General features: G+C 39.9%; 1 protein-coding gene across 3 annotated transcripts in view; it reads right to left on the reverse strand.

Annotated features, from left to right (window-relative positions):
* Positions 1 to 14,969, reverse strand: part of CDC42BPA (CDC42 binding protein kinase alpha) — a 192,911-nt gene that overhangs the window by 41,761 nt on the left and 136,181 nt on the right. For all 3 annotated transcript variants that reach the window (XM_063444058.1, XM_063444060.1, XM_063444061.1), the window contains exons 17-21: positions 12,600 to 12,724; positions 8,954 to 9,059; positions 7,899 to 8,047; positions 5,584 to 5,675; positions 3,021 to 3,097 (exon numbers count right to left, since the gene is read on the reverse strand). In XM_063444058.1, the coding sequence (XP_063300128.1) occupies positions 3,021 to 3,097; positions 5,584 to 5,675; positions 7,899 to 8,047; positions 8,954 to 9,059; positions 12,600 to 12,724 (549 nt within the window). The remainder of the gene's footprint in view (positions 1 to 3,020; positions 3,098 to 5,583; positions 5,676 to 7,898; positions 8,048 to 8,953; positions 9,060 to 12,599; positions 12,725 to 14,969) is intronic.

The raw sequence follows: 14,969 nt of genomic DNA on the forward strand, positions 1-14,969 counted from the left end.
GTTTGACATAGAAAAGAAGTATCACTAGAATGAGAAACCATGTAATAAATTCTCCCCACATCCCAAATTAGCTCACGATGTTGAAATGTGCGAGTAAGGCCTTGTGTATCATTATCCCTGTTCAATGCATTTAGTAATAGAGGAATACTAATACAAATGGCAATGAGATAGCTCTATGGTTAGTGAACCAGCATTTCACAGTCAAATAATTAACTGCTAACTAGGCCAATCCATCCTTTGGGGATTCTAATAATAGAAGAACCACTGAGTTGGGTAATTAGAAGATGAAGACTCATTAAGGACATACCTGGAAAATAGTGACAGTGATATGTATCCTTTCTGGCTATAACTAGTAATATGATAATCATAGACCGGATTGAGCGTGTATATGTGTGAGTCTCTACTCTCTTAGAATTCTTTGTTTGAATCCCTTATAAACACAGAACTCTTCATCTCCAGTCTATATCTTTATGATGATTTTAAACAATTAATCTGCTTCTCACTAGGGCTGGAGTCTATTACTAGAGATTCATTTATTTCTAACTGAAAACCATTTCTCAGTCTTTCATCCGGTCTCTCTCTGGGACTGTCTCTCAGGGTTGGGGCTGGGTATTTGGATTATACAGCCACTGAGAATGGATAATATATAGAATGGGAGCTGGGTATTGGGATTATATAGACACTGATTGGATAATATATAGAATGGGGGCTGGGTATTGGGATTATACAGACACTGATTGGATAATATATAGAATGGGGGCTGGGTATTGGGATTATACAGACACTGATTGGATAATATATAGAATGGGGGCTGGGTATTGGGATTATACAGACACTGATTGGATAATATATAGAATGGGGGCTGGGTATTGGGATTATACAGACACTGATTGGATAATATATAGAATGGGAGCTGGGTATTGGGATTATATAGACACTGATTGGATAATATATAGAATGGGGGCTGGGTATTGGGATTATATAGACACTGATTGGATAATATATAGAATGGGGGCTGGGTATTGGGATTATACAGACACTGATTGGATAATATATAGAATGGGGGCTGGGTATTGGGATTATACAGACACTGTGATTGGATAATATATAGGATGGGGGCTGGGTATTGGGATTATACAGACACTTATTGGATAATATATAGAATGGGGGCTGGGTATTGGGATTATACAGACACTGATTGGATAATATATAGAATGGGGGCTGGGTATTGGGATTATACAGACACTGATTGGATAATATATAGAATGGGGGCTGGGTATTGGGATTATACAGACACTGATTGGATAATATATAGAATGGGGGCTGGGTATTGGGATTATACAGACACTGAGAATGGATAATATATAGAATGGGGGCTGGGTATTGGGATTATACAGACACTGATTGGATAATATATAGAATGGGGGCTGGGTATTGGGATTATACAGACACTGATTGGATAATATATAGAATGGGGGCTGGGTATTGGGATTATATAGACACTTATTGGATAATATATAGAATGGGGGCTGGGTATTGGGATTATACAGACACTGATTGGATAATATATAGAATGGGGGCTGGGTATTGGGATTATATAGACACTTATTGGATAATATATAGAATGGGGGCTGGGTATTGGGATTATACAGACACTGATTGGATAATATATAGAATGGGAGCTGGGTATTGGGATTATATAGACACTTATTGGATAATATATAGAATGGGGGCTGGGTATTGGGATTATACAGACACTGATTGGATAATATATAGAATGGGGGCTGGGTATTGGGATTATACAGACACTGATTGGATAATATATAGAATGGGGGCTGGGTATTGGGATTATACAGACACTGATTGGATAATATATAGAATGGGGGCTGGGTATTGGGATTATACAGACACTGATTGGATAATATATAGAATGGGGGCTGGGTATTGGGATTATACAGACACTGATTGGATAATATATAGAATGGGGGCTGGGTATTGGGATTATACAGACACTGATTGGATAATATATAGAATGGGGGCTGGGTATTGGGATTATACAGACACTGATTGGATAATATATAGAATGGGGGCTGGGTATTGGGATTATACAGACACTGATTGGATAATATATAGAATGGGGGCTGGGTATTGGGATTATACAGACACTGAGAATGGATAATATATAGAATGGGGGCTGGGTATTGGGATTATACAGACACTGATTGGATAATATATAGAATGGGGGCTGGGTATTGGGATTATACAGACACTGATTGGATAATATATAGAATGGGGGCTGGGTATTGGGATTATACAGACACTGATTGGATAATATATAGAATGGGAGCTGGGTATTGGGATTATATAGACACTGATTGGATAATATATAGAATGGGGGCTGGGTATTGGGATTATACAGACACTGATTGGATAATATATAGAATGGGGGCTGGGTATTGGGATTATACAGACACTGATTGGATAATATATAGAATGGGGGCTGGGTATTGGGATTATACAGACACTGATTGGATAATATATAGAATGGGGGCTGGGTATTGGGATTATACAGACACTGATTGGATAATATATAGAATGGGGGCTGGGTATTGGGATTATACAGACACTGATTGGATAATATATAGAATGGGGGCTGGGTATTGGGATTATACAGACACTGTGATTGGATAATATATAGAATGGGGGTTGGGTATTGGGATTATACAGACACTGTGATTGGATAATATATAGGATGGGGGCTGGGTATTGGGATTATACAGACACTGTGATTGGATAATATATAGTATGGGGGCTGGGTATTGGGATTATAAAGACACTGTGATTGGATAATATATAGTATGGGGGCTGGGTATTGGGGTTATATAGAATGGGGGTTGGGTATTGGGATTATACAGACACTGTGATTGGATAATATATAGGATGGGGGCTGGGTATCAGGTATATACACATAATGTGATTGGATTTTATATATTGAATGTTGGGATTAAGCAAGTAATTACCTCAAACTGATCCAGAACCGAAGTGGGAGCATTCAGGAATGCCAGGAATGAATTCTGAGACTCCTGGTGCTTGACACCTGTGGAATAGGAAAGCAACCGTGTAAGACTGTGAGATATAAATTATAGCATATACCAGACGTTTTCTTTAGTTATTTAGTCCATTCAGTCTGTAGACCTGTGGACCTACACAACTGAACCCAGGCTGACCATTAATTACACAATCACAAGTCAGGTAACCATTCCTAATTAATGCTGGAGCCAGGAAACCAACCCTTCACACAGATTTATAGAAAACTCTTCCAATATTTAGTGGCCGTTACATTCCTGCTCCTGGTGTTTGACTTGGAACATTTTATGAGGAAATGTACATGTGGTTGTTAATTAGGATGCATTGATTTCAGATTAATGGCTTTCTGTCTGATAACGGTTATTTTAATTATCAATAAACGCCTGAGAAGCTATTTAGCCGGTCGTTTCAGGTTTATGCAATGCTATTTTACAATGTAACATCGGAATCCCTTCGATCTCACAGCTTGTCGCAATACACAAAGCTACCTATACCTATCGAGCTTCCAATTCAACAACAAACTCAGACTTTGGGTGATGAAAACTGTAGGGCCACAAGATGGATACATTTTGTTAATAGAATCAATTTGTTTTAAAAAAAAATGTCAATATCATTAGAAATCAACAAATTCAATTTCATTAAAGGACCACTCTAGGCACCCAGACCACTTCAGCACTTTAATGAAGTGGTCTGGGTGCCAGGTCCAGCTAGGGTTAACTAATTTTTTTATAAACATAGCAGTTTCAGAGAAACTGCTATGTTTATCAATTAGTTAAGCCTTCCCCTATTTCCTCTAGTGGCTGTCTCACTGACAGCCGCTAGAGGCGCTTGCGTGATTCTCACTGTGAAAATCACAGTGAGAGCACGCAAGCGTCCATAGGAAAGCATTATGAATGCTTTCCTATGCGACCGGCTGAATGCGCGCGCAGCTCTTGCCGCGCGTGCGCATTCAGCCGACGGGGAGGAACGGAGGCGGAGAGGAGAGCTCCCCGCCCAGCGCTGGAAAAAGGTAAGTTTTAACCCTTTTCCCCTTTCCAGAGCCGGGCGGGAGGGGGTCCCTGAGGGTGGGGGCACCCTCAGGGCACTCTAGTGCCAGGAAAACGAGTATGCTTTCCTGGCACTAGAGTGGTCCTTTAACTATAAACATGACAGAGTACGACACAGCGGACGGTGATCAAGACTCACTGCTTCAGTTATCAGGGCATGAAGAGAGAATTATGTGGTGAAATGTTTGAAAATAGCTGCAATTGATTGATCTATGAATAGAAGCGGGACTTTGTAGACTTGTGTTTCTATGTCATTGATCTTATTTAGATGTATAAGGTTATAGAGTCAGAAAGGATAGTTGCCGTCGCCATGGTTCTTTTTATAATCTGATGAATTTGAAACCCTAAATTGTGGCTACCATAGTTGGCCTTTTGTTACCCGCTAAAGTCAGAGGAGCGTTGCCCAGTGGAGTTAATATACAGAGAGTAACAATCATTTGTACGGAAATAAACAAATCACTGGGAGTAAAGTTAAACATGGCTCAGAAACCAAATACAAAATTATTGAGCTTAGTGAGAATCCACAAACGATCAGATGAAAAAAAGCGCAATAAAAGAGTCAACTATATTATATTTTGTTACTTCTATCATATTTACCCCACGTTTTCTAACAAAACGCTAAGAGAAAATCTCTGATTTGAACTGATCACCATGTAGTTTTACCAGCTCTACTAATACAGAAACCTGTCAGGCTTCAGAAGAATGGATACGGAGTAATGCTAGTTTTGAAATAAAAACTTTTGTCCAATAAATAAGAAACTGTATAAAAATCCAGGTTTGCTAAAAGCACTTCCTTTCGGTCATGTTGCATATAATTTACATATGAGGCAGAGAAGTAAAGTTTTTAAACTAAACACTTTGACAGTCAGAGTCTGGAGATGGTCTCTGCTTGTACCTGGCACTGTGTGAGACCCTGGAGCATTCACCCAAAGGGTGAAACAATATGCATGGTTTATCCTATTAAAGGATATATGGCAGAGTTGGCATTAAACAGGAATGTCCCCGAGTAGTTTGTGGGTCTTCGTATTGTTGGCCGACTACAGGAACCATAAAAATCAATACTGAACATACTATTTGTACTGCAGCCCTAGACTGTATCGGAGAAGAAACTAATGTTAAAGCTCCATATTCTACTCTCCATCATTAACCATTTATCGCACAGCTGGATGAGAAGCACAATTCCAAGACCACAGCCCTAGAAACACTGGGTTTGATTCAGTAACCTGGAAATTGTGAACAATGGAAGGGGAAATTGCATATTTTGGGTCAAAACATTTGCAATTCAGCTGTCGTAACAGCTCAGCTTTTTTGGCTTAAATGTTGACGATTCTTGGCAGTTACCCACAATCCCCTGTTTAGTTATATCACCTGCAGGACATTGATCGGGAAGGAAGAGGACATTCCACTCCATGCCGCAGACCCGTAAAAGATAAACCCCCTGGTCACTTACCTTTCTCGGATCGGAACTCATCCGTCTCCCATTTCAGCTTCTCCACCTCTGTCGCAAGTTCCTGGTTCTTCTTCTCGGATTCCTGGAGTTTGCTTTATAAACGAGATTGGTGTTATTACAGCGGAGGCTGACATTACCCTGTGCAGATCATACACGTAGAAAGGCTTTCCTAATCTTTGCATTGCTACATAGAGATTACAGATATTGAAATCTGTACCTATTGCAAGAAAAGCAATGCCTAGTATAAAGAATTCACCTTTCTGTACATTGACCCAGGTTCCAGAAGGGTCATATTGGAAGTGATTTGTTAGGGTACACAAGAAACCACAATGGGGCTTATGAACAACTGGGGTACCAAGGTTATCCACGGGAGCCCACACAAACTAAGTGATCCATCTATTCGGCTCCTTTCTTATCTACCTTAATGCTTACACGCTCCTGTCCTGAGGTATCAGCGTGTGTTCCGCAGGCAATTATTGACAAAACACTGAAACAGATGTAGAATTCTGACAAAACATAGTAGAATCAGATGAGAGAGCTCAGCTATTTTTCGAGTATTCACATTTCGGTATAAAATTTGCAATCTCATTGTTAATTCCTACTAATTCCGAGTTTAGGGAAAACAGATGACAAGCTAACTTTTTCATTGGCAAATTATTAGAGTAGATGAGGTTTAGCCATTGCAAGGAATGCTGCCGCCACATCGAGATTAGAGAGAATCTGTTGTCAATCCCAGGTGTACAGGTCAATCCACTAAATAGCGGATTGTAGTGAACTCAAAACTGAACTGTAAAATGTAGTCAAAAAAAAGCTGATTTGGTAAAATTCAAATTCGCCTATAGTTACAGCCTGGAAATTCAGCAACTTTATTTTCAATTTATTAAAGTGTTGTGTTTAGAGAATAAACCCCACAGAGTTGAGATGAGGGCGCTGGAAGCCGGACATATTTTTCCAATTAGAAACATTTACAAATCTTCCCACATTAAGATAATCTCTGTTAATTTGTTTAAATTGATCACAGCTCATTTCCAGTGTAATAAACAGTCCAGCTCTAGGCTGTGCCTGATGTCATGCAGTTATCGAGACAGTCACTAGAGGGAGACCTTACACTTTCTCAATAGCCACATGCAAGGCAAGGAGCATGAACGGATTTCTTAGATGATCTGTAGCTGAGTGGGTCTGGGCCAATATGGCTACACATGTGTCTGGAATCCCCTGGGCTAGAGTGGTGGGAATCACGGCTGGCAGTGATGAGTGAATGGAATCTCTCCATTGTTGGAATATCTGTGAGCTCCATTTAAAAGAAGCTAGACATCATTTCATTCAGGTGAATCCAATTTCCCATAATAAAACTGGGAATTCCTTTGAGATCGATGAAACGTGTCTACTATATGGAAACAGGAAATAAATAGGAGTGGGAGCACCGAGGCCCCTCAGCACGGCTTGTTCTGGCTGGATGCCATTCTTATTGTAGCTGCATTGGGTCTAGAATTCTATGTACTCTCTTTAGGGCTAATTAGCATGAGACTTGCTTTATAAGAATATTCTTTCCCTCTAGGATTTTATTTTGAAAGTGAACTGGTTTCATTATAAATAGACATGGATGTGGCCAGGTGAGCTTACACTCTAGAGTTTTACTATGGCATTTGAAAAGCTAGTACGTGCCAATTGTTGCACAGGTAACCTTTGGTCTGTTCAAAATTTCCTTTATCATATCTATTTCTATATGATTTCTGTTTTGTTTTCTAATACAGTTTTTTACATACGGCTGTATATTTTTTTTTTTTATATTGCATATTTATATATTTTATATATATATATATATATATATATATATATATATATATATATATATATAGAGAGAGAGAGAGAGAGAGAGAGAGAGTTTCACCCCAAAGTAGTATACAGAATTGATCCAGTACTGCTTTAGAATGCACTTTCTTTGTTTTTGACTCAAGTTCGCGGTCATCATTGACAATAAAAGTAAAAAAAAAAATATTATTTTATTTGTCCCCTGCTCTTCTTTCCAACTGCCACCATAATATTTAAGTTACTGAAATTTAACTGTCACCTTGTTGTGTGTACCCATGTAATCTGTTGTGACGAATTTCCCTGATTCAACTTTATAGTTATTTTGGGTGTGTGTGTATGTATGTGTGTATTTACAAGTTATTTTTTATTTGACATTTATTATTATTGATTTATTTTTAAGAAATTTGATATTCCCATTCTAAGCCGTCTGCCATGCTTAGATTATAACACCAGGAAATAAGCTGTTAAAATGGCGCAATAAGCAGGCTAGTGTCGGGACGTACCACTCAGTGGCGATGATGGCTGCCTTGGCTTTGTTGAGTTCCTCCTGTATGGCTTGCTTGGCTCTTATCTCAGCATCCAGTGCAGACTGCAGCTCCAGCCGCGCCGACATGTCCAGCTTTGCGAAACGCCGCATCTTCCACGGCATGTCCTGTGCAGAGAACCGAGGAAACGTTACAAGAATGAACATGGGAGAGGAGCTGGGTTTTACTTTGTATTGTGTAGTCTAGAACAGGTTTGGCAGATTCTTTTCGTCACTTTGTAAACACAAATCTGTCACTTAAACACCTGCACTAACAGAGGATAAAAACCGTGTATATGGTTATACCGTACAGACTTGGCTTCTCTCGTTCCTATCTCACTGTTAACTAAGAACATGTAGACCTTTCTAAGATTTTACCGTCTGACTTTCCATTCAGTTGCTCAGAGGTCCACGCTTATTTTGCTTACTGATATATGTATTTGTAAAGACCATCAAATCATTATCTGCCCTTACTAAGCTGCTGTCTATACATTTCTTAAAAAAGCTAGACTGTAAAATGTATTAGAATTTAGATTTTTTAATTAATATATTATTTGTTGTTTGTGTATATGGTGTTTTTCCATTTGATGTGGAGCTGCTATGTCCACAAATATGGAGCAACGGTCAGATGCCATAGACATATGTTGTGCATGAAGTTTCCCCTTCCTATAAGCCGTCATGGCAAGATACGTTAGATGGAAGATGACAGAAGCCCCTAAAAGCCCCATAAAACAATGCCGTTCTATTACTTTTTACTTTTCTATTGTAAATTGTTTGATTGTGTTGGAATTGCAGTAAAATTCCAAACGTGTGTGTTTTTCCCAAAAATGTCCAACATTTCTAAAACAAACAAAAAATATCAGGAAGCAGGAATGATGTTTGCCTGTCTCGCCTACACTGGGATTTGTGACGGAGACAATCTTACTAAGTGGATTACAGTTCTCACTTCTGTTATCAATCAATTTTATTGCCCTCTAGTTCCCAAATGGTTATCCTGCCATGACACCCAGCTGAAATAATTTCAGGAAGCGTTACCGTGGCTCTGGCTCCTAAACTGGAATTCCGCAGAGTATCTAATTCTTCTGTCATTTTGGAAGCCAATGCCTGCAGATATCCCCGGGCGTCCTTCTCATCGCTCACCCTAACAGGAAAACAGATGGGAAAAATGGTGAGACACATTTTAGTGGGGAAACCAGGAATTCGACGGAGGCATTTCACCTCCTGTTACTTCAAAGGTCTGAGACAGAACATGGAAACCCCCTGCCCCTTTCACTGGCCAAAGAACACAATGAACAGGATCTACCAATGGATACAAATACTGAACTCAAGAAATTACTGGTGGCTTGGAACACACAGCCTAATATCCAGCACTGGTCACTTTCTAGGCCTTAAATATATCTAACTATATTTCTGTACCCACCAACAGTTATTCACGACTTTACAACTGTATCACCCAAGATCTTACCAGTTAGTCTAAATTTCAATTCGCACTTTGCCAACATGATATATTCCATCATATCCATCTTAAGATGATACATTGAGTATTGACAAGCAATGATATATAACATTCTTACTGTACTAGAATACCTGTACACATTGAGCCAGTAATTATATAATAAATAAATAGATATATAACATGAGTATAATTACATTATCAGCTATTGTCTTTTTCTATTATACGGACATGCTTGATGGGGGAGCAAAGTATTTCGGCACTATAGCCATTTAATCTCAATGAACAGGCACAGTCCCTCCCTTCAGTATTAAACCCTTTTCAAGCAGTTTAACACTAAATAAGGATCTCTGGCAACTGGACGTATAACGAAGGCAGAAATGTCACACTTTCTTGTAGTCATACCAATTCATACCAGCAATAGGCTGAAAGCGGTCAGCTGACACTTTTAGCCAATCACAGCCGCCCATTGCTTCCTCGTTAGCCCAAGCATTCCACGGATATGATGAAGCAGTTACAGTGATAACAGTGTCCTTTTAAAGGAAAATTCAGAACAGTATGTATAACTGTATGAGAGTTTACAAGAATTCTCCAGAATTAGGAGAAATGTACTTAAAAAAAATAAAATAAAACTGAAATATACGATTATAAAATACTTGCTTAGCAATAAAAGTGTTAAAATGAAATTTACAGAACATGAATCTAAGTAAAGCATGTGTGTCGGGGTATGTTGGTACAGAGCCGTATTTGCTAAAATGTTGCAGGGGCATTGCTATGTGGCAAAAATACCGGGGGCTTTAGTCCAAGACTAAATTTCATGGCCCCTCACACACATACTGACTTAAACCCAATTAAAAAAACAGCCTTATACTGTTTCCTAGCCCCAACCTGAATTCCTAATGTGTTCTATAAATCCCATTGCTTGAATTCAGAGTGTTGCATGAACCTATATTAACATAACCCCCCCCCCCCCTGTTGTTTTGTATTCACCCTTCACCTTACTGCATTAAAACAGTCCACTCACAGCAATATTCCCACACAGTGCTATATCATGAACTCCAAATATGATGAATTAGAGGGGCACTGTCACAAATCATGTGATTGGGCGTGTTTGCTTCTCTCTCAGACCCTGTGATAACAATGATACAATGCCAAAAATATATTAGAACCCTAATCGGGGCTCTAGCCTCCCTCCCCCGCCCCCCAGCAATGATCCTGACGTTTATTCATCATCAGTCTCCAAATCCATGTGCCAAAATATTGAAGAAAAATCAATGTGGTGCCACCACTGAAATATCCATCGTGAACATCATAAAATACCTCAGATAATGTTTAAAAATACCCAAAGGGATCTAATTCATGGCGAATCCTGAAACACTACTACAGAGACCTTTAACCTTGATATCTAAAACAAACTCTAGGTTTGATCAGGGCCAGAGCAAGTACTGCCAGCATTACCACAAAAAGTTAATTGGAAACTTTGAGACACTGCATAAAAATTCCTCTTGTAATGTATTGTTTACTGTGAAATCTATTACTGTCAGGCAACGTAAAGAACAGATCAGCCTGCAGCATCCTACGTATCCCATTGTATGTGAATCTGCAATTAGCGTACGCTGCTACCGACTGCTGTTACACATGAGGATCTGCCAAGGAAGCTGGGGAAACGTACTAGAAAAAGCTCTGCTGGGGCCGCCAATCAGCTGAAGGGTTAATGCTGTAAGCTGACCCGGGCGTTCTACATTGCAGATCTTGGCTGGCATCCAGGAGACCCAGGCACTTTAATTCCTGAATGTCCAAGATGAAGACGAGGGGACTAAAGGGAACTTTCCGTAACTTTGCCCAAATATGGACAATGAATCTCAGCTTTAAGCGAGGGCAATCTTCCCATAAAAAGACAATGTTAGTGGTTGTGATGGCTGCAGGAAAGACGGGTATCATCTGGTGCAATAAGAAATCACAGATCACTCAAGCTGGGGGCTTTAATTATAAGTGCAAGACTAAAAGCGAAAAACGCAACTGGAAAAAAATATCCATATCAGAGGATAGAGTTTCACGGTTATCTAACATACAGCAAAATAAAATCTAATTCCAAGTTTAAATGTATAATCTGCAACGAATCTTTATCAGCGCTCTTACTACAACATGCCTATTCTTTTCTTACTTAAAACTGAATGCATTAACTATCTCAATGCCAGTAGCTTGTGCAACACAAATCATGTATCATGCACACTACACTCTTACATTTAGTTTCCTCACCCTCACATTGATTTCATTAAATGTGCATTTGCCTATGTTAAACCCCAATTAAAATCCCCATTGCAAAGCACCATGTCTTTGAAATCTAAGATTCTCAAATTTTTTTGGAATGCAGAATAGTTAGACTAAGGCGAGTTTTTATAGGTCTGTTTAAATAAAGGATAGTAAGAGTTGCGATTTATAGCGGCTGGTGACCCAGATTTGACGGGACAGTCCCTGATTGGCATCTCTGTCCTGCCATTGCTTTAACTCAGCAAAGAACATGGGAATAATGTCCACACATACAAGTGCAGCATGGATAATCCACTGAACACACTTGGATTTACAGGACAGGATTTCAGAGTATTTCTGTTTCACACCGTTTCTGGCACTCCCCCTCCAAAAACCTCTCCATTGCAATGATTAGCGATTATCCGCAGGTCAGGAAGGAATCGTGATAAATTAATACAGGTGAGTGCAAGAAGGGCCCAGGAGATGGGGAGACCGGAGAAAACGGAGTGCAAGACATGAGAGAGATTAGAGTGAAGGGGTCATAGTAAGAGGAAGATGATGCAGAGCTCAGGAACCAACAAATATGGACACCAACGGGATCTTTTAGGAGCCAGTTGAGTTTCACATTCACATTCCACTGACAGTATGGAAGGTACCAGCAAGCAAAAATGCATTGCCAATTGCTTGTGTTACAGGAGAGCGTGTTAATGCAATAGTGGTTTCTAATTTAATGCATCATTTCAAGGATTACTCCAAGCACCATGACCCCTTCACTGATTTGAAGTGGCCATTGTGCCAAGAGTCTGTATGTGCAGCATTTCCCCTCTGTTACAACTCCATCCGGCGTCATTAGCCAGCTCAGAACAAGACTTCTGTGTGACTACTGTGAATCCTGTGCAATTCTGGTATCTGACAGCAGCCCAGACAGTCTGCCGAAATACAACTTTAAGGGAACGAGGTAATCAGAACGGTACTAACCACTGGATAATCTCTGTGATCTGGGCCTCCCAATGCGCCACGGACTCTTTTTTATCTGCCAAGTCCCTCATCTCCTCCTCCAGCTGCCGATTGTTAACGCTCAACCTTTCAGACGTGGCGGTAAGCTGAAAAAGAACCGTAAATGGTGAGACAGGCAGATAGTACAACACAGATAGATGAGCTTTCTAAAGAAATAAGTCTGTGAGTTAAAAAATAAACTAAGGAGTGTTGAAGTTTAAAGAGCAATATTACAATATCCGTAACCATCAAGGGGTGGACTTTAGCTGCAGCGAGTAGTGGGATCTTAATGTAAGTTTTGTGAGGCTATGTACTTACAAGTAAAAGTGTGTGAATGCAGGTACCAGGAAAGTCTCTCTCAATCAAAGGGGAGATGAAGCCTTAGAACTAAATTAACTACCCAAAGCACAAATACATTAAAAATACCCTCTATGAATCAGGGGCTCATTCTAATATAGTCTACTTGGTCCACTCCAGGAAGGTAGTAGGATTTTACATGTGGACTCTATGTATGACAGCTCGTTAAATGTACTGGTACAGTTAGAGCTCACGGGACAGTGTATAGAATGAGATGATTGCTATGGCAGTATTACAACATATCTTACTGAATGCAAATGTAGATAAAGAGTGGATCAGAGTATGACTTAGAATGTGCAAGGAGTATAAATCAGTCAGAATGTGCGTGATTGATCGGTTAAAGTTAACAACATGCAGAAGTAAGTTGGAGATTATAACCTGTTGCAATATGCAGAATGGAATCATTTATGGTAAGGAAATAATATTTTGAATATGAAGAGTTGATTGATTAAAGATAGTGAACATAAGTTAGAATGTGCAGGGTTTAGTGGCTAATAGTAGGGAATCTGTATTAGAAGGTACAAGACTGAAAGGGTCAACGTGGAGTATATAAGAAGATTGTATGTCCCTGACTGAGAAGGTACAATGTCCCTGACCGAGAAGGCTGAATGTCCCTGACCGAGAAGGCTGAATGTCCCTGACCGAGAAGGCTGAATGTCCCTGACCGAGAAGGCTGAATGTCCCTGACCGAGAAAGCTGAATGTCCCTGACCGAGAAGGCTGAATGTCCCTGAACCAGAAGGCTGAATGTCCCTGACCCAGAAGGCTGAATGTCCCTGACCCAGAAGGCTGAATGTCCCTGACCCAGAAGGCTGAATGTCTCTGACCCAGAAGGCTGAATGTCTCTGACCGAGAAGGCTGAATGTCTCTGACCGAGAAGGCTGAATGTCTCTGACCGAGAAGGTAGAATGTCCCCGACCAAGAAGGTAGAATGTCCCTGACTGAGAAGGTAGAGGTGGTTGATATAAATTAGAATGTGTCTGACTCACGGAGTAAAGAGGAAGGAATGGAGTTAGAATTCACTGACTGATCTCTGGGCCCTGGGGTTCCCCATCCGCAGTAACAATGATGTCAAACCATCACTATCCTTACTGGCATGCACAAATTTTAGAGGTCATGCAGACTGTTACCAATGCAGTGCTGAATGGGTTAAACCAACTAATTAACAATGATGTAATGGGAAATAAAGTTCTATCACCCACGTACAGCATATTGAGTGTAATTACAGTAATTGACCCCGCATTGTGTTTCCTCCTTTTGTACTTTATCTACTAATGAGCAGTTTTCCGATACAGCTGCAGAATAATACCAAACAACTGAGAGTAACGTACAATTTCACTGTGATTACGATCAATGTTTGCGACAACTGTTACGGAGACAGTAATTACATCATTAAGAGGCTCTTCTAACCAAGTGCATGAACTCATTCTTGGGGATCATGATCTGGTGGGTTAAATAACTGCATTTTCTGTAATGGAAAAATTACCAAAACAGAGCAGATATCTGAAACAGAAACGTATTGTGACAGCAGTTAGAGAGACACTATAGGCACCCAGACCACTTCATCTCAATCAAGAGGTCTGGGTGTCATGTCCCTCTTTTAACTCTGCAAGTGAAAAACATGATGTTCTACAAAGTGGGAATGTTTACATTGCACAGTTAAAATGCCTCTAGTGGTTGTCAGGAAAGCCTTCCCACACCCTGCAATTTGACTCAGGGCGCTCTGATTGGTTGGTTTAAGACAACCAATAAGAGTGCTCTGATAGGTAAATAGTGAGCCTTACAGGTAACCAATCAGGTAAGATTTTTTTTTTCAGGGTAGTTTTATTCCGATGGGTTTTATGGATTTTTATTTGGCATTTTTTGGGCTGAGAAAAGGTTTTAGAAAAAAGAAGACATCCAATGGTAAGTATGTTTTATTTATTTACTGTATTTAGTTTTATTGTCCCCCCCTCCCTATTTTTAGAGTGAGGGGGGTAGGTAGGGCTTTATTTAA

The sequence above is a fragment of the Pelobates fuscus genome, chromosome 2 (genome assembly GCF_036172605.1).
Source record: "Pelobates fuscus isolate aPelFus1 chromosome 2, aPelFus1.pri, whole genome shotgun sequence".
NCBI classification, from domain to species: domain Eukaryota; kingdom Metazoa; phylum Chordata; class Amphibia; order Anura; family Pelobatidae; genus Pelobates; species Pelobates fuscus.